Below are 27038 nucleotides of genomic sequence, written 5' to 3'. Positions count from 1 at the left end.
TTTCTATTCTTTATTTTCCGAACGCGAGCGGAGCTGCAGCAGACAACCCGCGATACGCGCACCTGCGCTGCGAGAGAGTAATGAAGTTCGAAGAGAGAGCGCGGCGGCACCAGTCGTGCTATCGCGGCAGCGCTGTCCGCATGGTTTCATATGACATCACAAGTTGGAATACCGCCGGGGTTCAATGGACACTGCTCAGACGTGGGAACGAAAATGCGTACACTGCTATGGCGAAGGCTGGCGCCGCTGCGTCTCAAATAGCCGTCTGTCTAACTCTGCTAAAAAGAACATACCGTCTTTGCCAAAAGAAACCAGGCTTCCCGATTTGCTCCTAAGCCCGGTAGTTAAGCGTTTTCAAGGACATGCCAAATTATTATTTACCTGTGCGGAAAAAAAGCCCATCACTCTTATATCTAAAGACCATTTTTTGCCTTTTTAAATAGATCAAGGGCTCCGAACACTGTTGGAAAGGAAACCCAGCAGCCAGGTTTCTTTGGCTGCTAAACTGTTACTAAACTGTTAGAGCGAACGTACGTAATTTCAAGATTGAAATATCCTCGGTCGGGTAGCAATTTGTTTTTATAATTTCCCTAAAAAGCATAGAGAATTTTCCCAGAATAAGAACAAGAATTTAAACGCGTGATGGTAAGCAGACATTCCAAAACTATTCGAAGGCAGGTCATGAGAGTTAAACACGCGCTTATACAGCTTTCGGACAAAAATAATTTCCTTGAAGAGCAGCATGGCTACGCACCAATAATATCTGTGACAAATGTTTCGGTGATGAGCACGCATTCATGTTTTTTTTGTTTCTGTAAAACAAAAAAATTCAGTTACACTTATTGCCAGTCTCAAATTGTGGGGATTCCATGCTTCAATCATGTTCAATATTTTCTCTTTTAAGTGTTTACCAGGAAAGGTTAAGTGCAAACTAGTAAACAGCTGACACAGCAAGTACACAGATTGTAGTAAAAAGCTGGCAGCGTGCAATGCTTTTGAATTTAAATACACTTCATTCCAGAACATATGAGAAAGCTAGGTTTATTTCTCTGCCAGGCCAAGGTAGAGAACGTATAGAAAACAATGCTTTTATTTTTTTATGGGGGGATCTACCCTTTGACTATAAGCTTACTTCATCAACAGCCTAAAGGGTTTGTTCATCATTGGACTCTTGCTGAAGCACTCAAAGCAGAGCAGGCCGGCATATAGAAATCAAGTGCAAGTTTATGGCTGATGCAAATTACAACACAAAATATGCTGCAGCTAGCCCGCTTTCTGTGCTTTCAAGACCATCTACTGCGGAATACAGTCGGTGCTGGCGCCTCGTTGAGGAGTCAGCTAGCGTACATGACTAAATGGTGAAGCATTTTCCTTCACTAGCACAATCTCTTCGACCTCTGTTTTCCAGCATTTGATATTTTCCTTCATCGCGCAAATGAAATAGTGCATAAATAAAGTATTTATGTGTCTATTTTCAGTCATGGACAAAAGGGTTTAGGATGTGTATGTAAAACCTCATCGCTATGAATTAAGCTGGCCTGGCAGCCTATAGTATATGTTGTTTTGAAGGTGCTATGTCTTACTGGCCTACTGCACAGATTGCAGAAGTGTATATGCTTGTATTCTGCGCCGTATTGTCATTCTATACATAGGCAGCGACCGTTGTCAGCTTAAAAAAATTATGCGTCTGTTTTGCTGCGATTTTGTCGAGGAAGGTGAAGAAGTATTCTTAAAATTTTGACGTATGAATGACCTCACGCATCCCGCTCAAGATGTATAGAAGCAATGGTAGGGCTTGCAACTGCTGCGCGTTCCACTTCTGTACTAAACTTCTTCACAGTTGAGAACAGCGCAACTGTCGGGCATTTCTAAGCGCTTCGTAGACGGCATAAGCTACGCGTCCGACTCGACGGCAACACTGCACAAAGCATGCCCTGCTTGCATGCGTAGTGCCACTCAATCATTCATTGCGGGCTTTGTAAATGTTTTGCCTAAGGAATCTCTACCTTTATCTCATGACATTTGTTTGTCAAGAAAATGAAGCCTGGCGCCGGCAAGGGTTAGGCCACTGCAGCAATGGGGGAGGACGCTATACCAACTGTGCCCTTATCGCCTAAGGCATGTTTCTTTAATAAGTGTTCCCTACTACTTTTACTATATCTTTGAGGATGTATAAAACATACTCGAAAGCCATCGCGAAGGACACGAAAGTATTGGTCGGGACGTTAAAAATATATCAGGATATACAGATTGAGAATGGATTGTTAATATCTGCAAGTCAATTCCGGCCAACACATGTAATGTTATGTGCAATGTTTTTCCTGCCTTGAAAACTCAGTGGACAATATCGACCGCTATAACCCAGTCATATTCATTGCTGTAAAGTATCCAAAACTGGCGGGGCCACACCGCCCACAATATGCCAAAATGTATCCAATGTAGATAAGCCAGCTATACTTACAAGATCATATCAATCAATGCATACAGTGATGCGTGGAATGTTGGCGAGCCATTGCCGCTGCCCATAAAATATCGACCATTATACTCCATGATTGATAAAATATTGGGAAACCATCTCAACTAGCAGTAAAATATTGACCATCGTATGACAGTAAATATTTCGTGTTGACAGGCCATCAATGATGGCAAGAGAATATTGATTAACTTATGTAAAGATGTATGGTATTTTGGCAAGCCATTACACTTCGTCAGGCAACATCGACCACTGTAATTGTGGATGTACAATGCTGGGAAGCCAAGACGAATGGAAGGAGGATATTGACCAATGTATGCAGAGATACATTCGATGCTGACAAGCAATCAATACTGGCATTGAAATATTCACCAATGTTTGCCATGACAGGTGCAATGCTGGCCAGTCGCCACAGCTGATTGGGCAATATTGCCCTCTAGAACCAACAAGTGTACATTGCTGGGAAGCCCCTAAGACTAATGGGATAACATTAACCAATTTATGCCAATATATATTAAATGTCAGCAAGCCATCTATACTGGCAGGACAATATTTACCAGTGTATGCCATCGTCGACCATTTTATCTGCAGATATAGACAATGTTGACAAGCGGTCACGATTGGCAGGGGGATATTGACCAATGTATGCGAAGATATATTCGATGTTAACAAGCCGCTAATACTGGCTGGACAATATTTACCAGTGCATGCCATCTTATGTTCAATTCAGGCCAGTGGCCACCATTCTTTGGACAATATTGGCCACTCGAACTGAAGATGCATACACTGTTGGCAAGCCACTAAGACTGGCGTGATGATATTGACCAATGAATGCCAAGCTATATTCAATGTCGACAAGCAATATATACTGACAACAAAATATTTACCATTGTATGCCATGATTCGCAAATTATGGGTAAGACATTGGCAAAGACTGGGTAATATTGGCCATCATATATCATTTGTGTATACAATATTGGCAAGCAATTCTATATGCAAGGTCCTTATTGCCCGTTGATAGCCTATGAATGCCAATCATGGGGGGAACATATAATTCACTGGTCAGAGTTATCGCATCGCGATGTTATCGCGATGTTATCGCGTGGCTGTACGATTATTGGTAGCGCACTGGCAACCCTGGGGCGTTGGTGGACCAGACGTCACCAATCAATTTACAATATCGGGCCGGTCGCATGTGATACCTGGGTGGCATCAACAGGACTTTATACAGCCGCATAGATGCCTTAATTATGTAGGTGCCATAGTGACTGTATATTAGCAATATATGGCATTCGTCTACCTTCTGCAAGTATCCAATATTGACATCATGTGGCCGAGCTTCAATTTTTCTACACTCAGCATGGCCTGCATGCTAAGTTTAGACATAATGGTATGAAAGTTGAAAAATAGCTACAACTTCTATATTTTAATTGTTCTGCTGATTTTGCTGCACTATAATTATTATACCCTGTGTTCCTTAATCCAGGAGTGCGCAGGGTTATGGCTACGTGCTCCTCTGTCTGCCTACTAACTCGCATTTTCATTTCAAAAGTGGCGGCAGTCCGGTGCACAAAACCTGGTCGGTTCAGTTGAGCGATTCAAAATATCAAGAAAATGATGGCAGTTCCCTATACGGCCCCCTCAGCAATGTTTAGATGGTGACTCAACCTCAGAGATAGCTGGCGGTCGCTGCATCGCTAGGCCGTGACGTGACTCAAACAGTGACTCATCCTCTCTGGCGTTCCCCTCTTCCCTTTCAGACAGTTGTGTCATGGCTCGCATTTCATCTCTCCTCGTAGCTGCAGCCATGCTCTACCTCAGAGGCTTTGAGCTCTCCGTTTTGTGTGTTTCCTTTTTTTCCCTCCCCCTTACAACTCCGTGCGCGTCAGAACTTCTTTGTGTCTCGTTCCTTTTCGGTGGCAGACATCGGAGTTCGATGCGGCGGGCGGGCGTGCTGCATGTTGTGTATACGCTGGGGTATGTGTATGTGCCAGCGCGTGTTCGCTATTAGCTGTGTGCATGTAACAAAAATGCGACAGCAAACCTACACGAGCTTCAGTCTGACCGCCGGCACAAAGGAAATTACTCTGTCCCCCTGCGGGTGTGAGCTGCCTCCCCAACCTTGGCAGCGAACCTGATGGTCGTTTCAGCTTGTCGGGGCTTCTACCCTGGGTGGCCCCGGCCAAATCTTCCCCATTGTCTAGAAACTGCCAGCGGATCGCACCATAATCATGTCGCTTCATCTTTACGCCACATCACCAAAAAAGTGAGCATGAGACTTCTTGTCGAGAACTAGCACTTTCCAGTCTCAGAATATTGTTCATTTTATTATTTTGATAGAAAATTAGTTTTCCAATCAGTGAATTGGATGGTAACTGCCAGAATGTGATATTTTTCCGTACTTCGTGTTGCTAACTTATCTTTCGCTGCAGCAATTTTGACAAATTTCTGTGGGTGGATAGGGTCCTTCGTTGTTTATTATTATTATTATTTTCACCACCTAAGATGCTTCAAGCTTGATTTGGTTTAGGGGCAGAGAGGTCCCTGTCATGACAAACGCCACCGGACATGTTTTTTTTCTTTCTTTTCTCTCTTAATTTGAAAAGCAACCACGAGTTAGGCGCGTTCGCTCATTTTGCACTGCAGTCTCTGCTTAAGGTAACACCAGTGCTTCCTGGCAGCCTATATGTACTTTGCTAATGTTTAGGTATTAGCAGCAGTCCCAGCAGTGCGTGGTTTATCGCCACACGGTTTATCGGTATCTTTTCCGGGTATCGACAAACCTTTAAATTCGATTTCAAGTCTAGTTAGATAATCAATAACCGTTCTCTAATTATTTTCTTTAGCTTCGCAAGTAAACCAGCTCGAACTAAAAGCATTTACTGGTTAAAGATCTGTGTGTAAAAGAGTAGAATAATAATGCAATATCTAATTTAAAGGGTAACGTCTTTTTCGATTTCAAGTCTAGTTAGATAATCAATAACCGTTCTCTAATTATTTTCTTTAGCTTCGCAAGTAAACCAGCTCGAACTAAAAGCATTTACTGGATAAAGATCTGTGTGTAAAAGAGTATACTGGTTAAAGATCTGTGTGTAAAAGAGTAGAGTAATAATGCAATATCTAATTTAAAGGGTAACATCTTTCACTTTAGTTTCTCGTTTAGACAGGCAGGCCCATTATTCTGTTCTCATTAGTTTTTTATAGTATCACGCGTAAATGAATAGTCTCAATATTTACTAACGGATGAGCATGTCTTTGACCCTCAGTACCCACGTAATTCAGGCCCGTCTTTGAGCGTTTCCATATAGGCAGGGAAAAAAGAAAACCTGTGGTTTCAAAGTTGCTTTCCTGTAAGGTTTAAAACAGAAGGGGATATTCAGGCTTCCCTTGGCAAACTTGATTTAGCGTGCTGGTTGTTTAGCTGGAATACTGAAATTGTCTTGTGTATGGTGTAATAAAGTATTATGTTGATATTAAGATATATAAATCTATAGTTAAAAACCTACATACCATGCGGGCTAGATCTTTAAATCAAGAATTGGGTAGATAAGGCATATCTGACCAGATATGCCTTATCTGGTACTCCAAATCAGGAATTGGGCTGATATGCCATATCTGCCCCAGATCTGATTTAATATACCATATCTGCCCGATCCCTGATATACCTGATCTGGATTTTTTTATATGTCCAGCTATGGCATTTCCGTAAGGGAGGAACCAAAAACATCACATAATACAACCTAAATCAGAACGCTCCCCAAGAAAGTTGTTGGTGGCTTACTTAATGTTGTGGGTTAAAAAAACATTAAGAAAAAAATTGCAATAAGGGAGTCGAATAGTTGTTCTTGGTGGCTTACTTAATGCTGTGGGTTAAAAAAACATTAAGAAAAAAATTGCAATAAGGGAGTCGAATAGTTGTTCCAGTGGAATCATTGCTTAGATGAGCAGTGTTAATCTACTGCGGCATTTCCTGCCGCCAAGCCGCGCGTCGTCATTGCTTAGGCGCGGCTGCGGCTTCTAGAGAAGACTGTCATTTTCCGGCCGGATCAGACTGCATCGCCGCCGAGCGATGAGAAGGCAGGTGTGACGCCGATACGTGAAAGACTACGGTCTCTCGTCGCGTAGAGAAAGATGTTTCTGGAATTTGGTGGAACGTTCGACGCAATCGCTGTGCGGGCTTCCTTTGTGTCATGCTGGTGTAACAACAATTTCCGCCGATTTCATGACAACTGTCAAGAAGTTTATGCTCACATACTTAATCAGTGAGTTCAGCAGCACTGGTGTCCTAACGTTCGCGATTTGCTGATGGATCCTCACTGTTAGACACAGAATTGATATAACCAAGCAGTTAACTTTCCCGATCTGTGGCTGGAGCTTTACCAACGAGAAAAAACATTTTCCTATCATGATGCTTAACAGCCGCATACACACAATCAATTCACCAGTGCTCACTCAAAATGCAGATGTCACAACATATGAGCCACCCCTCATCGTCAGTGCTATATGACAAGTTAGTCATATCTGGTGTATTGATCAGAAACAGCATATATCCTCCAGACAAGCCTTTGAATGCCCGACGATAATTTTTTTTCGTGACTTAAACACCTCAAGAGCAGTTTGTGTATCCTCGTTCGTAGCCAGTTTATTTTCCTGAAATGCAGTTGCGCTCTCGCGACCGCTTTCAAACTGTTTCTTTAACTGGCCCTGGCGACATTAATTCCGCAAGCCTCTAAATTAAAGGGACACTAAAGCTGTTGCATCGGTGGCGTAGCGGTAGAACATCCGCCTCGCATGCAAGAGGACCGGGGCTCAAATCCCGGTGCCGCGCAATTCTCCACCGGATGAAAAAAAATATTTGCGTGTCGATGGAATTGCATAAACAGGCTTGGGGTGCGACCTGATGCCGGTGAACACCTCCGGCAACGCACTCCCTCATCAGAACAGGAGTTGGCCACCCTATGTGCAGTAATTGGCCGCAACCTCCTATGATAAGCTCTATAAAACCCCGGCCCTCAGTCACCAGCGGCTGCGGAACAACTGACCACGGCGGCGGTCAGACTTGTGACGCAGCAGGGGGTGCTAAGAACTTCTGGCTCCGCTGGAGAGGCCACCATTGGAAACTGACCCTGGCAACGTTTAAAGTTAGAACCCTAGCTAGTGAAGCTAGTTTAGCAGTACTGTTATAGGAACTAGAAGGTACGAAATAGGATGTAATAGGGCTTAGCGAGGTTAGGAGGCCAAATGAGGCATATACTGCACTGAAGGATGGGCATGTACTGTGTTATCGAGGCTTACCGGAGAGGCGGCAACTAGGAGTAGTGTTCCTTGTCAATAAGTATATAGCGGGTAATATAGATGAATTCTATAGTATTAATGAGAGGGTGGCAGTCATCGTAATTAGGCCTAATAAGCGGTATAAACTGAAGGTTGTACGGGCCTATGGACCTACATGTAGTTATGAAGATCAGGCAGTCGAAAGCTTCTACGAAGCTGTAAAATCGGCAATGCGAAAAGTAAAGGCACAGTATATTGTAATAATGGGCGACTTCACCCAGGTAGCACAGAATATGGGACCCCAGTAGGTCCGATGTAGGCAAGTGGGGCTGGGGCAACCATCATAAAACCTACATCGGTCATCGCTGGGGCAAAAGTGGGCATGCCCCATTTGGGCTTGCCCCTGCTCCTCCCGCATGGGTCCCATAGCGGCGTTCCTTGGGCTAATGCAGAGCACATTCCTGCATCCAGACCACATGGGTCCCTTGCGGATATTTGAGGGCAATCCAACCCAAATGTGGGCTTTTTATGGGAAAGCCCTCATAGATCCGAAATGAGGCCGCCCCCATAAATCTTTGTGGTATCAACATCGGCTGTAGTGGGGCAAGAAATCGGACATACCCACATGCTGCCCCAGTCGGCCCCTTGTAGGTTACTTGAGGGTAGGTGAATTATGAATAAGGTCTCAATTTGGGCAAGCCCTCGTGAAGTCCAAATGAGGCAGCCTTAGCTAAACCGCTTTAGGTCCCACATAGGCTGTAATGGGGCTGGAAGGCGGGCGTGCCCGCATGGTACCAAAATCGGTCCTTTGTGGGGACTTTGAAGGCCCGTGCAACAGCAGGTGGGCTCTAGGTTCACAAACAACGTCCAGCCCAATTGGGGCTGCCCACATAAAACTCCTTTATATCCAACATGTGCCGTAATGGGGCTGGAAGGCGGGAGGGCCCGCATGATACCAAAATTGGTCCCTTGTGGGGAATTTGCATTCACGTGCAACAGCAAGTGGGTTTCAGGTTCAAAGCCAACATCCAGCCCAATTGGGGCTGCCCACACAAAACCGCTGTAGGTCCCACATCGGCCGTAATTGGGCTAGAAGGCGTGCGTGCAATTGCATAATCATTGTTTCCAACCTTCATTTGCATTAGATGTTGCCCTAAATTGCTATTATAGATGATTTGTATAGCAGTTGTTGTCATGTTTAGTCGATTAGAAATTTACACAACTTTAGTTCTCGCGCTCATGCAAATTGCGCTACAAATACTAAAACAAACTGATTGCTAACTGTTGCTTCTTATGTGGTTGCTTTGAACAGCCTGCAACTCGCAGCACAATATTACTGTTCAGAACACACATCTCCATATCCTGAACAAGATGTACATGAAGTCATTTCGGCTAGATGAATGTTATGAATTATTGTAAAATTTATAAGGCTGTTTAGAAACTGCAGACATGTATAAAATAATTACTTAATTATGTGCATAAATATTGATTGGGAAAACTTGGACTAGGGCTTTGCATCAATTTCCTGCATCGGACCCCTATAAGAATAATGTGCGCAAGCCCATGTACGGCTACCGCTATAGAACCCGCATTGGTACTATGTCATTATCTGAGGGGCTAACTGCAATAAAAAAAAATGTTCCTCCAAAGCGGCTGCCCAAATCGGTCCAAAGTAGGACCATCGCGGGGAGTTGGCGGGATGTGCTTTTTTAACAATGCCGGAAAAATGTTGGCAGCTCCGCAAGGGCTGCCTGCATCGGCCCCTAGTGAGGCCTATTGGGGCTTTGTCGACAGCCCCCTTCGGGCCTACGTCGGCCTCTCTTGCAGCACCACATTGAGCCCACCGGGGCTGTCCTGCATTGCCTACATCGGGCCCACGGGGGCCCACCCTTCATACCCCACCTTGTGCTACCTGGGCAGTGCCAAGGTAGGGAAAAAGCAGGCAGGAGACCAGGCAGTAGGTGACTATGGCATTGGTTCTAGGAATAGCAGGGGGGAGTTTCTAGTTGAGTTTGCAGAGCGCAATAACTTAGGAATCATGAATACCTTCTTCAGCAAACGGAAGAACCGGAAATGGACATGGAAAAGTCGTAACGTGGAGACTAAAAATGAAATTGACTTCATAATGTGTTCAACCCCCGCCATTATGCAAGATGTAGAGGTAATCGGGAAAGGGCGATGCAGTGACCACAGGATGGTGAGGTCCCGAATTAGCCTAAATCTGAAGAAGGAACGCAACAACTTAGTAAAAAAGAAACCCATCAACGAATTAGCAGTGAGGGGGAGGGCAGAAGAGTACAGGATCTTGCTTCAGAACAGGCATTGAGCTCTTACTGAGGATGGCGACATTACCCTAGAGGCAAGGAACAATAATTTCAGAGATATCATTACTGAGTGCACGGTAGAAGCAGGCGGTAGGATAGTTACAAAGGATACCGGTAAGCTGTCTAAGGAGACGAAAGATTTGGTTAAGAAACGCCAGAGTATGAATGCTTCCAATCCAACAGACCAGATCGAATTGGCCGAGACATCAAAGCTAATCAATAAGCGCAAGGTGGCCGATAAAAGGAAGCATAACATAGAGAAAATTGAGCATGTTGTAAAGAACGGAAAGAACGCCTTGTCCCTTATCTATGCGATAAGGGACAAGGCGGGCAACGCCATCACTAATATGGACAAGATAGTCAAAGTAGCCGAGGAGTTCTATACAGATCTCTACAGTAGCCAAAGTAGTCAGGACCGTAATGAGATTGGCGGTAGAAAAAAACAGCCAGACGTTCCACCAATGACGAAGGACGAAGTCAAGAAAGCACTAGAAACTATGAAAAGGGGGAAATCAGCTGGAGAGGATCAGATAACTACAGATTTGCTGAAGGACGGGGGGATATCGTGCTAGAAAAACTGGCCACCCTGTATACGCAGTGCCTGGTGTCATTGACGGTACCGGAACCATGGAAGAATGCAAACATTATCCTCATTCACAGGAAAGGGGACTCTAAGGACCTTAAAACTTACAGACCAATCAGCTTGCTGTCTGTTACGTATGAGGTATTTACTAAGGTAATCGCTAATAGAATCAGGACAACCTTAGACTGCAATCAAGCAAAAGATCAAGCAGGGTTTCGGAAACGGTACTCTACTATCGATCATATCCATACCATCAATCAGGTGATAGAAAAATGCTCGGAATATAACCAGCCCTTATACATAGCATTCTTTGATTACGAAAAAGCATTTGACTCAGTTGAAACCTAGGCGGTGTAGCAGGCATTGCGAAATAAGGGGGTAAACGAGCCGTACGTGAAAGCGCTGGAAGATATATATATATATATATAGTGACTGCGAAGCAACTATAGTTCTGCAAAAAGAAAGTAACAAAATTCCCATAAAAAAGGTGTTAGGCAAGGAGACACAATCTCCCCAGTACTATTCGCAGCTTGTCTAGAGGAAGTATTCAGAGACTTGGAATGGGAGCAGTTAGGGATAAGGTTAGATGGAGAATACCTCAGTAATCTGCGATTTGCTGATGACATTGCCTTGCTAAGCAACTCGGGGGATGAACTGCAAATAATGATTGATGACCTAGACAGGAAAAGTAGAAACGTAGGCTTGAAAATCAATATGCAGAAGACTAAGGTAATGTTCAACAGCATCGGGAAGGAACAGCAGTTTACATTAGATAGCGAAGTACTGGAAGTAGTAGGCGATTATGTCTACTTAGGACAGGTTCTAACCGCAGATCCGTACCATGAAAAGGAAATAACAAGAAGAATAAGATAGGGATGGAGCGCATTTGGCAAGTACTCGCAGATTATGATTAGCAGCTTACCGGTATCGCTCAAGAGGAAAGTATACAACAGTTGCATCTTGCCTGTACTCACCTATGGGGCTGAAACGTGGAGGCTAACCAAGAGAGTTCTACTTAAGTTGAGGACAACCCAGAGGGCTATGGAACGAAAAATGGTAGGGGCAACATTAAGAGATAGAAAGCGTACAGAGTGGGCCAGAGAAATAACTAAAGTTACCGACATTCTAGTGGAAATTAAGAAGGAGAAATGGACATGGGCAGGACATGTAGTGCGAAGAGAGGATAACCGATGGTCGCTGAGGGTAACAAACTGGATTCCAAGGGAAGGAAAGCGTAGCAGGGGGCGGCAGAAAGCTAGGTGGGCGGATGAGATTAAGAAGTTCGCAGGGGTCAAGTGGATGCAGCTACCTCAGAACCGGGTTAAGTGGAGAAATATGGGAGAGGCCTTCGGCCTGCAGTGGGTATAATCAGGATGATAATGTGGAACTTGATGTCCTAAGAATTATTTATGAACACTGCTTCATGCATTGACCGCGCTGTTGAGGTCTCCAGAAGCGTTCAAAACATCCGAAACGTCAATGATGGGCTTTGACGCTAAACCATTTTCGTGGTTGGGACCAGGAACCCTGACACAGCCTGTCGGCACAGATCAGGACATAGACGTCCACTGAGTGACCAAAACGACGACACTGTGTTCATCGAGACGTGAGGCACTGCCACCAGACGTGTCCAACTCGCTGCACCGAAGACACAGTGGAGACCTGCCCGGAATGATTACCATGTTTGAATTTCAAACATGCTCAGGGTGCGAGAAAGGCTGTAAGGTGAATCACCATCTTTCAGCGTGATATACACTTCCCGGTTTGCTGTCTCCATATGCTCCATCTCTGGGAAGCGCCAAGTTTCGGGCTGTACGGTTTGAACAGTGCCATACAGTTCCAATGCTTCCACAACTCGACGATGTTGCATGTGGTGGGGGAGCGGAAGCAGCTTCAATTTATTATTTCTTTTTTTGGAATCAAATATAATGGATTTCAGCCCCTTTAGGCGTAACTCCGCCAAAGCCATAAGTTTCTGTTTTGAAACGTTATTCTCGCAAGTCATCATCCAAGCATGACTCACTTGATATTGTCCAATGCAGACGATATCCCAAAGGCCCATGACAGGAGCAAGGGCACCACTGAAGTCAGGCGCTCGATGCGGACTGCAATTTTGGTCACCGTGGAAAAACAGTTTTGAGCACTACATCACCGGACGGCAGACGAGGCGGCACAATCTTGTATTTGTCCACGGTGTATTTGTCCACATTGGCCGAAAAACCTTGGCCAACGGCCGATGCGGTGTTTCCAGCAGATCACAATGAAATCTGGCCTTTCCGTACGACATCTTCTTAGAAAACGGCGATTTTATCGCAGGTAAACAAAAGTTACGTAGGAATAAAACCCGCCCGCCTAACTTCGGCTGCCATGAAAAATTAAAATTGCTTCGTACGAATCAGTTGTTCATATACACTTGACTAAAGATAAAGCGCACAGTAAACACACACAACAGAAGCAGACACAGGACAGCCCAATTTCAAGTTTTGTTAAAATATCATATACACTTATCCACGCACGTGGCTCAGGGAGTGCCAAGTAGGTTTCCCGCATTCAAGCCCCAATTTTGAATAAAGTTTTCACGAACGGAACGAACATGAACATCTGCATAACGCACTGCCACTGAAGTCATCCAGATACTCTAAAGGCTTAGGAGAATAGATATGTCTAAGTTCACCTTACAACGGCTCACGACAGGGAGGAACCTCACACAGTGTGACGTTATGGGCAACTGTTTCTTCTGGATACAATGTAAAATGTCCCAGTGGACTATTGCATACCAATAGCCAATAAATACATGTTCAATGAATTCAGTGTTTTACATAGTAAGCAATTAGTGCTCCAAGGTCATATATGCTTTTTTGATGAAGCTATACCTTTAGTGGAAAAGTATTATGCTATATAAAGAATGTGTAATCGGCCATTGCTAGGTTTCTCTTAACTCTCTATCACATCTTTCCCTAGGCCTTCACAGTAAACTGATCTGTACAATAGAGTTGGCAAACGTTTATCTAGGGAATTTGAGTACAATTTTCTCTTGTTCACAGAGCATAAGTAATTCATAGTGAACTATGTATCCAAGATGTGAAAGGAAACAACTTCATGCAAGTAGCCGGTTACTCGGCCATACGTTAAATCGCTAGTACCGTAAAAATTAAGAAAGCAATTTTGCGAGTTGAACGTTTATTACTGTGAGCAAAATCCTTCATTTTGGTCAGCAAGGAGAAAGAGCCTTGACAATATTTGCCTAATAAACAAATTAAAAAGCCCGACTTCTTCATCACGAACTTGTTGATAACGATTAGTGTTGCTGACCATCTCCCAAGATGATCCACATATGAATACTAAAACAATTGGTGCTGTTTCTGCACAATTGATCGGGACATAAGCAAAACATTCAGGATATACAAAACCTGGACATTCAAAAACGTTGTAGCATCCTGTAATGCTTTGTAAACAAGAAGTAACTTGTGTTCATAATGTTAGTAAGGGCCAGCGTATGAACGATCACCTTGTTTATTAAAAAACTAAACTACGGTACCGATAGTTTTCCATTCCTAGCGACAGTTTGCTGTTTCGGGCTTTGTATCTTTTTCACGAGTGCGGTCGTTCTTTAACGACTGCCCTGTAAACACGCTGAACCTTTTGTTCTGTAATTAGGGGTAGCCAATATCATCCATCATTCAAACGCGTCAGTTTTTTCACGTGCATCTCAGAATATTCGAAAATATTATATTCTAGAATTTTTCGTCCTGTTGTGGCGCGTTATTGATTCTATGACAGGGATATCTCGTGCAGCGCCGCATGTGCATTTTGCAGCTTCAAATGGTGCTATTTGAGCAGCCACAGCAGTATTTCTCTTTTGGCCACGCTTTTTGCATCTGAAAAACCTTAAATAAGCATCATTCTTGATATGCAGCTATCGATAAATAGTTCGGCAGGTGGCAACCTGTTTTGAGTTATGTTCGAGCCTACTTGCTTTGTTCCTGTGAAATTACGAATTTATTCCCTGAACTTTAGCATTGCAGGTTCGTGATCATTTGAGGTATAAAGTTCCAATATAATGCCGGAGGATGTGCAGCGATTGTTGCTTGTAATTTACGCGTACGCTTACAGGTCGACGCAGAGATCGGTAATGAAAATAACTTTCAATTAGGTTCATTTCACTCAAATTTGATAAACGCTTTGCTGTGTTCATGACTTGATCTAATTTAGCTTGGACACCACATGCGTGTATCCAGTTTGCATTTGCAACCTTTCAAAACAAATTCTGATTGCATATGAGCAAATACAACTCCTGTATCATGGCACACAGGACCTATTCATAACTCTGATAACGACTAATATATATCCTACATAGGATATACAGAAGACTGGTATGAAAAAACAGGACCTATATACATATCCTGTGCCCCCTCTACTAGTCCTTCATGCTTCGTTATAGATCTGTATGCCCCACATCGGCTCCTACCAACTCCGGTAATATTTTTAAAGGGCCTATTAAAACAGAATGTAGGTTTTTAAACAGGCTCGTTTGATGTTTTCTGCCAGTACCTGCTCTTGATTCTGTCGACGTGTATTATGTGTGCAGGAGGAAGTTGTTCTACAGTTCCGTCGATTCATGCAAAATGCACACGTCCTTCTTTTGTCACTTATTCTGTGGTAATTGATAAGCTTTTTTTACCAGGTTGACCGTCGCTTCCTAAAGTTTCTTGGATTACTAGTAAACAGTTCATACATCATTTCTTCTACATAACCTCAGATGATGTCATCTCATAAGGGGTTATCTAGAAGAAATGCTCGACACCTGACAGGCCGCAGCGGTGCGGAATTTTAATGGATGAGTGTTAAAGCTCTCGTTCATCAAAAAGCCGGATGGCGGAGTTGACACCATCACGGACGGTCTCAGTGAAATATTGGTAAAATGACACAATCAGACTGTAGATGGCTGCCGGCGTGGCTGCGCACAACCATGTCACACGGTTGCCTGACTTTACTTTTGGCAGATCTGCTATCTCGGGGCTCTGCTTTCATTTCAGAGGGTGAATTCATTATCATCCTGCAAGACCCTTTCATTGACATTACCCTGTGGCCATGCAGGCACTATTATACTGCTCCGTAAGGGGGTTTATATGTGGACAGGCAGCCTATGTCGCGTCATACCCTTAATAGCGGAGCTTTTGTACCACCATAATGTTTATCACCTATGATGTGAGTGAGTTGGAAATTAGATCTTACGGATGTATAATGAGGACAAAACAGATATATCTGTTCCTGTGAAGAAGACAGCGGTTCTCCATATCGGTGCCTTTGGCGTGCTGCTCCGATTAAGAAGGTGGGTACGAGGTCTTAGACCATACCAGTTTCGAATGTATTGGTAAGGAACAAGGCCCCTCATAACTTATAACTATCTCTAAAAAAACAATTTTCTAGCAAACTTAAGGCTGGAGGTAGTTATTTACGCAGTACATCACTAGCACTACAATTAGACGTTGCGAAAGACTGTGGTTCTTCTTTTGGCACTCATTTATGCTCCGTAAGCAATTCTTTATTCCAATGAACAATTGCTATTATCTTGGAATCGTTGTTCAAAATGCTTGAGCAGGACTCTCACTACTTCATTTTGTGCACTCGGGATAATATGGCTTTTTAGCGTTGACATTCAATGAACAGCCTCTATATTTGAAACCAAGCTGGGGTTGCAGTCAAGGAATACTATTACGTTAAATAACGAAGTCGAAGCCCAAGATCGCACGGTGGGGCGCTATTGCAGGGACACCAACCTCAGAGTGTAGGTATGCTCATCCGAGATTTCTCCTGGAGTGCATTATCCAGTTGGCGAATAATGTAGCCTCCGATTGTATTGACATTTCAGCCATATCTTCTGCATTAGCGGAATGTGGCCGGCATTTAACTAATGAAAACATAGCGGGCCCTTTTTTGGGGCATTCCAAGCGTGAATGTGTATGCCATTTTATAAATACTAGCAAGTCGGACGAGGGGTTTTATACGTTCCCAACAATTTATGAAGGGATGGCCAAACTGCCACTTGCGGGTATTCCCGGTGTCTAGTCTGGCTCAAGACTCTACAGTATGAACCACCAACCTCTTCTGTCTATCCGATATGCTTCGGTCTGCACTCACGATATTTAAACGTCTCAACAAACGCTTACTTCACAAAACATCCGCCCCGTGAGACGGAGTGTTAGCAGTTCGTGTGCATTCGATTGGCTTTCTCTCCATCTGCCACTGGGGCAGGCTGCAAAAATTAGAACGCCGTTTTCGACACTTTTGTTGATGCCCTTCCCTAAGCGCTGTTTAGGATACTTTTGACATGCCTGATTGTATACACGTGCTTAGTAGACACATGAACCCGAAGTTGCCTGGAAATATATACTGAATTTGTAATCTTTTAAAACATAACAGCTTGTTTTCAGTGCGGTTCTCTGGGGAACTTGTATAATAATTCCACACTATCTTTTGCATAAGTAAACCACTTACGTTTTCTGTGTCTGTTATAATCGCGTAAAATATCCAGTTCAAAATAGGAGATGACATCAAATATAGTGAGCAAAAATACATAATTGTTGTTCATTCTGGGCAGGTTTGTGTGATTGAAAAAGCTGTTTCTCACCAATATCATTGACTTCCAGCGCGTCAATGACCGTCTCTGTTGCTGAAGGCTTCCGCACCTTTAGATAAACAAGCTTCTCGCTGTAAAGAAAGGTTTCTGTAAATGTCATTCATATTAAGAAAATTACAACATTTAGTGCTAAGAACTATACGAATCTATACTGCAGTGCAGTCTACATATAAAATACCCTCTTCTGCTGTACCACGTACGTCCAGGTTAAATGCCATGCAGCATTCGTAATATGGTCGGGCTAAATCTGAAATGCTTCACTACAATGCCTCTAAAATATTACATTCTAGGTGTTAAACACGTCATACCTTAAAACAGTTTCAGTATTCGAGAACATTGCATTGACAAGCAGTTTGTCTACGAGGGCAAACTAATGGTAATTTCCGAAACCTCACCGGCGTCAGCGGAAATATGTATCAATAAAGGGACACACACGGGTTATAGCAATCTAATCTAAGTGGTGGGATTATTCTATAGGAAACAGTGCTACAGCTTTGAGCATTGTGCAAAGGCATCTGTTTTTTTTGGAGAACAGCATAAAACGATCTGAAATCATTGCAGGAATAAAGCGCTCTTCAAAAATAAATTAATTAAAGTGTTTTGTGAGTAATGTGCAGCAAACACAGCGACCAAATGAAATGTGCCCCTTCAAGTGCCTAGAAACTCACACATAAATGCGAACTACCCGTCCGGTGTCTTCAGGGGTCTAGGACTTCATGGAAACGGTAATAAAAAGTGTAGTCGCTTCTGCCATCTCCTTAAGCATCAACCTACCCAGAAGGTAGCTCTGTAATTTTCACCTTTAGCTATGGTGTGCGCAATTGCACACATCAAATCTCGCACCCCTCTCTGCTCCCACATTGTTGCAAAAGGGCTGAGAAGCAATGTGAGCACTCACACACATCCTTCTGAACAGACAGGCAGAATTATCACGTTAGTTCGCCTCGAAGAAAGCAGAAACAAAAACAATTATGGTTAACGCCTCCACCTGCCATGGTCCTGCACATGAATGCATTGTATTTATTTCTCTTTCTAGGTGTGTAGCATATGAGACCAGTAGTGTTCATATTGTCCCGTGTTTACCAGCAGCCTGCCTTCGAAGACGAAGAAGTCGCTGGAATCCGCTCAGCTTCCGCTATCTCTGCAATTCCTGCCGCCGCTTGACTTGCCGCTCTGCTCTGTATTTGAAGAGACCTGTGTGGATGTCCTGTGCCCTAAAGTTTTTCTGTGGTGGTGACAACTGGTGGAGGCGCTGTTTGCAGGTTTGAAGCAGAATTTTGATTCTCTCCTTGGGTGCCATGGTCGTCTTGGGTGCCTTCTTGGGTGCCAAGAAGGTTGTCTTAAACAAATCCCTAGTGGTCAACAACGCTTCCCAGTTCTTGAGCCATACTCCCGGAGTATCATATAACACGAACCATACGCAGAGAAATTTATCTTGGTCATTAGGTTTGTTAGGAGAGGTGACTCGTTTGTAGCTCTCATGCCAGTCTTCTGGATTGTCGCTCTGGAAGATGTGAAACATAGGAGGCTCCATTTGTTCTTGCAGCACACTTGGAGTGAGTTTTGCAAATCCTACATTATTGGCGTGTCTGGTAGGCTTAAAGTGTTGCCCAATTATCCACGTGGCCTAGTGGTTAGAGCGCCCGTCTCGGCTGCGGGAGGTGGTTAGATCGAAACCCACCGCCGGACACCCACCGGTAAAAATGGGTACAAGCGTCCCCCGGCCTGGCGCTCGGCTTTTCCAGGGGTGTGCCTTTGGGAGAAGCTCCGTAAACCCCGCTGCGTGCCCCTCCTCCGTAGTGGGCCCAAACCCAGTTTCGAACCTCGCACCCTGCAAAGGTGGTGCTTAGAGCCTCAGCTGCAGCAGTCCTAAAAAAAAGGGCCACATAATGGGCTGTTGCCGCGCAAGGCGGACTTATTGTTGTCCGATGTCGGCACGAATCACTGCCACATCGGCGCAACTATTTGGGCCGTGACCCCTTTTCCCAAGCATTTCACCCAAGAAGAGCCGAGCACCAGGCCGGGGGAAAGCTTGTACCCATTGAAAAACCGGTGGGTAACCGGCGGCACGAGGGATCGAACCCGGTACCTCCCGAATGCGAGGCGGATGCTCTACCACATGGATTGAGACCGAAAAGAAGGCGCCTAGCGCGGTAAACTAGATGATGTCCGCTTAACCGGCAAAGCGAGGGCTGCGCTCAATTTTGACATGGAGCTTTAGATGCATGGGTCGTATCCAGCAGAGCCACCAATTGTCACGACCCCAGCAGCGCATTAAGTGCGCAGCACGTCGACACCAGCATCTTTAAACCAAACAGGGGGACAATTCAAAACGCTTGAACGAGAGCAGAGCTCGAGCGATAGCCAGCGATATTTTCTTCAATGGCAGGCTGCTGGCTGACACGGTAAATATAAACGTTAGGCTTAAGACCTTTTATCAAATGAGAAGGCTTAGTAGGTTTTGTTAATTATGGCTTTTTATCAGAGAAATATGCATTTGCACAAATGTACACAATGCCCATTAAGTCTAGCTTCTGAAATAAAGTAGCTGTTGCGTTTCGATTCGATGTGGCAGTATACACTCTCTATATATATTTTATGCAATGTAGCTGTTAGGGAGACCTCAGCAAACGGGCAGCAGGCATCGACGTCTGCTAATGCTTATAAGGCGGAGTCTTTCATGAAAAATTGCCTGCGGAATATGTTTGGACAAACTGACGTTTAAATATAATATTCCTCCCCTGGAAATAGAACCACTATCCTTCCATCCCCAGCGCAGCGCGTAAGCCACTTCGCCGGGCTTAACGCTTTTGAAAGCATTCGTAATTCTCCCGTCTAGCATAAAGATGATAGCAACGACAACGACCATACAGTCGCAGTGATAATGATAAGAGTGAAGAACATAACAGTGTGTTTAGTTGATAATGATGACGCTGATAATGACGGCAGGGATGACGATAATGATGCATTTATTAAAAGCAAACCAGTGATTTGGATTTTGCCTATCCCACTTTTAAGCAGATTAAGGACAATCCTGTAATTGTTTGGCCAGAATAGCCGACAGGAACATCTCATATGAGGGCTTCTCAGAAAATGTATTGCACCTATCTGATTCTTTAGGTTCAGCAGGACACAAAAACATATGCAACGTTTTTGTTTTTTTTTTTTTGCTATATGCTTCTTTAGTAACTCTCAAGCTCGGACAAAAGCTATAGTTCTGGGCGCTCAGACACAGCTTCATCAACGATAATTGCAGTGAAGACGCTGAATATTTATATGTACGGACTCTACCCGCTTTTAATAGAGCTCTATAGACTAGTGACAGAAGCCTTATATAGCGCTTTCGTTCCTTTTTATTCCTTTGTTTCTCTCCTCTTGTGTACGGTAGCCGACTGGGCATCGCCTAGTTCACCTCCCTGCTTTTATATACTGCTGTTTTTCTCCCTATCTACTATCCATTTTTTTATTACACAAACTGGTCATAAGGCATATATTATAAAAGCCCGTGTAAATTATTTTCCGTAAGAAAGCGTTGAAGGCTTCTTCTCGTATTGTCGTCGGTTAGCAGTTTGGAGAAGTCCCCTTCCCTTGTTGCGGTTAGTCCCACTTCTTGCAGAATCTTTATCCTTGATACCCTTGTCCCTGCACAAGTCCACAGCAGGTGGCGAACATCCACTTCTGCAGCTAGTGTGGAACACTTCGGCCATGTGGCGGGTCTGATGTCTTCTTCTGATTCCCATCGACATGTTACCGACAGGATAAAGGCTGCCCCAGCTCTTATCCTTGGGAGGCAAACCTCCTCCAATCTCGATAAGTTATGCGGTAGGGCAAACGTGCATGGGGAGAAGACAGCGCGTGAACTTTCCCTTAAAGAGAATGATAAGATGGAAATTTGGCAGCGGGCATCAAACGGGAGCCTGGTGAGGGTGCATTAGGGTTTGGACCTTCGTGTGTGAGGTGGTAAACGTTTTTCTGCTTAGCGTTCTGAGCATTGTCCTATGTCCAGTGTATTTGGATGCGTATCTGTTTTTTTATTGAGTGCGTCGATCCTGGGTTACACATAGTGTATTTGTCACTTTCTTCAGTTGTATTACGGCGGCTAAAGAGTCTGTATAGATGTGGGCTTCTGTTATGGAATTTATTTTATTTAAGGCCTCCATAGCATCGCGCATTGCGTATAATTTCATCACAAGCGGGTCCGAGTATGCTCTTATGACCTGCAAGGGAATGCCCGTACATTCCATGTTACTAAGAATCTTCGAATGCAACACGTTGTCGTATGCCTTCGCCACGTCAGTAGCCACTACAGTGCACACAAAGTGGCTATAAGGCGACACGTGTATGACCTCTTCAGCCAGCATAGCCAGTTCGTTCTCGGTACCAAGATTTGTTTGAAACTCAATTCGTCGAGCATGGTATTTTTTATTACTTTCCAACCACCATAACAGGCCGGTGGCTATCATCGTTTTATAAAGCTTGCAAATTTTTGCGTTATCCCTCGACAATAATGGACAAATAAATGTAATAATTTTAGATTTCACCAAAGCGTTTGATAAGGTGCCGCACGACAAATCAATATTTAAACTAAGAATGATTGGCGTATACCTGACATTTTTGTACACTGGATTATTGCTTACCTCACTAAACGAACGCAGTACGTTAAAATTGGCGAATGCAGCTCGGACATTCTTCCAGTAACTTCACGGGTGCCCCAAGGTAGTGTTCTGGGTCCCCTGTTATTCCTGATATATATTAATGACATCGTGAATGTTGTGAGTCCAGGTGTTCAAATCAGACTGTTTGCTGATGATTGTATTTTGTATAAAGAAGTAACAACTCCACATGATCACATTGTCCTTCAAAATGATTTAAGCAACATATGAAATTGGTGCAGGGAATGGGGGATATTGATAAACGCTGACAAATCAGTATTCCTCCATGTTACTCGTAAGAAAGCCCCGCTTGTTTTCTCTTACTCCCTTGGTTCTTCACCACTGCGCAGTACTAACAGCTACAAATACTTGGGTGTTACCTTAACTTCTACTCTGTCATGGAGCTTACATATTAACACTATCTGCTCCTCTGCCTTCCCCAAACTCTGTTTCTTGAAACACAAACTAAAAAATGCACCCTCTTCGGTAAAGTTACTCTCTTACATCTCTTTCATTAGACCTAAGCTACAGTATGCATGCCTAGCATGGGATCCTCACACTAAGTCAGATATCAAGCACTTTAGGAAAATAAAAAGAAAACCAGTTTGGTTTATATTTAATAAATTCGCTACGTTTGACTCAACCTCTTAAACAATGATAGAAAATTCTATTCCCACACTTGAATCCCGCAGAAAACAGCTGAGGCTAGAATTGCTTTCTCTCCTGATAAATAAAAAGCTTGCAATAAACCAGTCCTCTTATATATCTCCTGCATCAACACGCTATACGAGACATCATCATCCTGACTCACTGACACCCTATTATGCTCGAACTAACACGTTTATGTTTTCCTTTTTCCCTCGCACAATATGAGATTGGAACACTAATTTACAGATGGCTATGCATTGCGAGTAATATTGTATAATTTCTTATTACTTTTGTTGTTGTTCTTTGCTATTTTTTGTACTCAACTATGCCCCTCTGCTTGGACACAAGGGTCTGCAGTATGTAATAAATAAATAAATAAAATAAATTGCGTGTGTTAACGAGACATGCCGCAAAGATTCTAGGCTTGTGGGAGGCTTACCATCTTGGCATTGGGACCACTACCGGGTGTTTCTAGCCGAGTGGAATGTCTTCTCATTGCGGTACCCCATTTACCACATACAACAAGCTGTCAACTGCGGTTCCTTCTAAATTCTTGAAGACTTCATAAGAAACATCGTCATGTCCACGCGCAGGTTTAACCTTCGCTGCTTTTATAGCAGCCAAAGCCTTAAATTTGGTAAATGGCAACGGTAATCTTGCGTTTTCAACCGCATCGGTGAAGGCCCAGGATACTGTTTCATGGTTCGGGAAGAAAAGGGCAGCATCCTGATCCGCAAACTCCTCTGTTGAGAGCTGTAATGCAAGTCTAAAAATTTCCGCAAGACCTTTGACCTGCCGCCTCTTTTCCATGGCACGGAAAGTCCTCCAGAAGGCCTTGATCGGCATTCCTGAGCCCAAATAACTAATTCTACTTCTTTAAGGCTTCATTTTATTCTAGAGAGCATCAAAATAAATTCTACACAAACAGACCACTACATTAGTAGAAGCGATGATGAAGAGAATGTGTAGCTGCTGCCAGCCAGAAGAAATAAAATCTCAATTTGAAATTGACCCAGAAGAATTTCTCGTGGCAATAAATTATGCGTACAAAGGCGCCCTTTATGGAAAAATATTTATTCTTCGTATATGTCGACCACATTATGAAGTACTTCTCAAAAAATTTTAACTAACATAGCGCGTTTGATCAATGACTATAATTGCTAAGATACGAATTGGAACGGAAAGAGAATTGGTAGAAATGAAAGCTTTCATTGTCATCATGCTGCGCACAAGTGTCTTGTAACTTCCGAATCTGTGAATATATTGACGAGGCACGATACTGAGTACTGTTGCAGCAATGAGATCCAAACAATTTTCAAGCTTCGAGCAGCATACGTAACTCACGTCGATACTCCGAAGAATCCATTCAAAAGCAGGTTTCGAAACTGGCAACAGTAATTGATGCTCTCAGAAGTAAAGGTCTCGAATTAGAACCCGTCAAAGAAAGCAGTATTTATGAAAAAATAGTGCCTAATGCAAGTAGGGTCCGTGTAAGCATATTGTGAAAAGCACACCCCAGAATAAACGAAATATTTTCCTGCTACACTAAGTTTGAGAGGAGCCCCTACTGGTCTCTTCACATGAAATTCGCTTCCCACCAAACCACCTAAACTTCACCTGCTGACTTTGGACCTCTCGACATCGCTATCGAAAATGCTCAGTTTTCCAGTAGTGCCCATCTACGAAGTCACGATGCGAGAGAATGGAAATGCATGATGACATAGATCTGCATTTTAAACTGACTGAAACTAGTTCTTCCATGTGTGCATTGTATGAAAAAAACTCGCATAAAGTTCAAAGTGTACACATCATATACATTTTTGTTGCCTGAATTAACATGTTCTTTGTGATATCATTTCAGTTTTGGTGTCAGTTGAGACAATATTTGTAGAATCAAACTTTTCCTTTGCTGTTTTCGTAATTCAGGCCTGAAGTGGGTATTTTCAGTCGCCTCGCAAAAGTATTCGCAATGTAACTTCAAAGCCCTCGGAAAAGTTTGATTGCGTGAGCGCGAAAGAAAGGACGTAAAAGTACGGTATAAACAATTTAGTAAAAAAAGTAAAAGTAAACAGTTTTTCATAATTAGGCTAGTGTACCTTACTAGCTACCGTTATATGTGCGAGACGACTGAGATGGAGTTTAATGCACACGAGCTGCAGTCGCACATAGGGTTCCCAATTTAACACCACATCTGAGTAAAAAATTCATGATTCAATTGTTTTACGAGGTAATTTTCCCTAATTATGAATTGACCCCCTATCAAAAGTGACCGTCGGCATCTGCACCGCCCTAGTATAGCACGGAAAACCTTGTCGGCCATTTCCTCAATGACCCTTTGACTTTAGGTTACGCACTAAGGCTGGTTGGAAACTTTTTTTCTCGCCGGTGAGCTTACTTTCTTTGTTGGTGCCTGCGTTTGTGCCGCCAAATGCCACTATGAGGCAAATAAAAGGTTATACTGTCTACAAGTATCAGCTCTGAGGTGGATTTCTTTCCGACTGCTTTGCTTTCCGACTGAGTAAAAATTTATAGGACCACGTGCTCGCATCTTTCGTCGTACTCTCTAAGACGTGCAAATTCATCACAGCCCCAGTCCACGCAAGGGAACACCATTCGATGTCCTGAAAAGTGAACGAATCTGGTCTACCAGTTGATTATCAAGCAGTAGAGAGTATTATTAGCGTTAAAATGTTAATAGCTGAACTTTCTCTGCATATGAGCCAGGCTGCTCCTATTCTTTCTCTCCAAATCTCTATTGAACGGTAGTGTTTATCACATTTGACATCTTTCGCCAAGGTCACCGCGCTTCTCTGATAATAATTCAACAGCCACAGCCCAAATGTGATTTCTCATATAAGAGTGCTACTACCCACTGCACAGGAAATAAAAACACGTACACTTTGACAGCAGGACTAGTTTCCGCTTCCTCTGTTAATGAAATAACATCTTGCTAATGCTTCATCCTTCAAGGTTGGGAAAAACAGTCTAGAATATGGCCAGATGACCTTGTTATTTCTCCTTCAAATATCTGTCAAGCGCTAGATTTTACCTTCGCTGCGATTGATTCATCGCAAATACAGGGCTTTGGGCATATACACAAAGGAGAAATCTGCTTCAATAAATTGAACGCAAAAGGAAATGTCTAGATTGAGGCAGAGACAGCATTTATTTTGTAAGGAAATTTATTTATTTTTTCAGCCACGCAATTTATTGAAAATAGGTCGCGTGTGGGACTCTTTCCCGGTTACCATTTTTCCTACTGACTAGCTGCTGATTTCCTGTTCTTCTTTTTTGAGAACTATAGCAGATTTACTGAATACAGACAAGTCATAAATGTAGCTTGACAGAATGTGCTTCAGAATATATGAGTTATACCGGCCGCGGGCTCAAAAAAAACATGTTGCATTTCCTGAATAATAAATACGACCAAAACGAACCCATACATATTTTCTATTTCAGCAATATCTTACTCTTAGGGTAATTTCTCACTAGGTTAATAATGAGTAGCTTCGGGTTACTGCTGATATCTATGGGCCGCAGTTTAATATAAAATCTAATACGAACGCGTTTAGCTCATCGGTTTTAAGTGTTTAATGAAGGTGCACCTGACAAGCATTAATTTATAACCCTCGTTTGCAAAACAAAATATCATATTTGTCTCAGTCGCGTCGAACATATTTGTTCAAACATTAGAAGAAACATTTTTCTTCATAAGGCTCAATCTTGCTGTATCTTTTAAAAAATACATGTGCCACATACATAGTGTACCAAGCGGCGAATGCAAAAAATGGCGACCTCTTTCAGCCCAGAGAATGTTCTGCTAGATCTGCTACGTCACTTACCTGTGCTCAATGGCACTGTGCTCAATGGCAATAAAAAATCCACTAGCTCGCTGAAATGAGCCAGCTCATCTAAACGGCTGAACTGCTCACTTATTTCTCCAGCAGCGACTGGGTGACTGGTTTGCTCAGAGGCGAGCCTGAAGTATAAATTAAATGCATCGTTTTTAATGTAGGAGGCGCTTTGTTACTTGAGTCCGCGTTACTTTTCTCTTTTCGGAAACGTGCTTCTCTGGCCCTCCTCCCCTCTATCTAGCTTTATCTATTTCGTTTTTTAAATATTCCTAAAACCAACCTTATGTTCAACTTCGCGGCACATTTTAACCATGCCCACGGCTCTGAGCCCCCGGATTCTTGGTTTGTGGGGTTAACGTCCCAAAGCGACTCAGGCTATGAGAGAAGCCGTAGTGGAGGACTCCGGAAATTTCAACCACCTGGGGTTCTTTAACGTGCACTGACATCGCACAACACACGGGCGCCTTGCTTTTCGCCTCCATCGAAAAGTGGCCACCGAGGCCGGGATTCGATCCCGCGTTCTTGGGAACAGTAGTAAAGCGCCATAACCACTTCGCCACCCAAGTGGGGCGAGCCCCCGGATTCTGATC

At 43.4% G+C, this 27038-nt stretch overlaps 1 protein-coding gene across 1 annotated transcript in view; it reads right to left on the bottom strand.

Annotated features, from left to right (window-relative positions):
• The window catches only part of LOC146170776 (uncharacterized), a 90608-nt gene that overhangs the window by 12601 nt on the left and 50969 nt on the right, over positions 1-27038 (bottom strand). The window contains exon 4 of the mRNA XM_084586785.1: positions 17286-17365. Within this exon, the coding sequence (XP_084442911.1) occupies positions 17286-17365 (80 nt within the window). The remainder of the gene's footprint in view (positions 1-17285; positions 17366-27038) is intronic.

This window comes from Amblyomma maculatum, unplaced genomic scaffold (assembly GCF_055883805.1).
Source record: "Amblyomma maculatum isolate TAMU_Amacu unplaced genomic scaffold, ASM5588380v1 scaffold_48, whole genome shotgun sequence".
NCBI classification, from domain to species: Eukaryota; Metazoa; Arthropoda; class Arachnida; order Ixodida; family Ixodidae; genus Amblyomma; species Amblyomma maculatum.
Note: the sequence above shows the minus strand (reverse complement) of the source record. Positions and strands in the feature narration are given on the sequence as shown.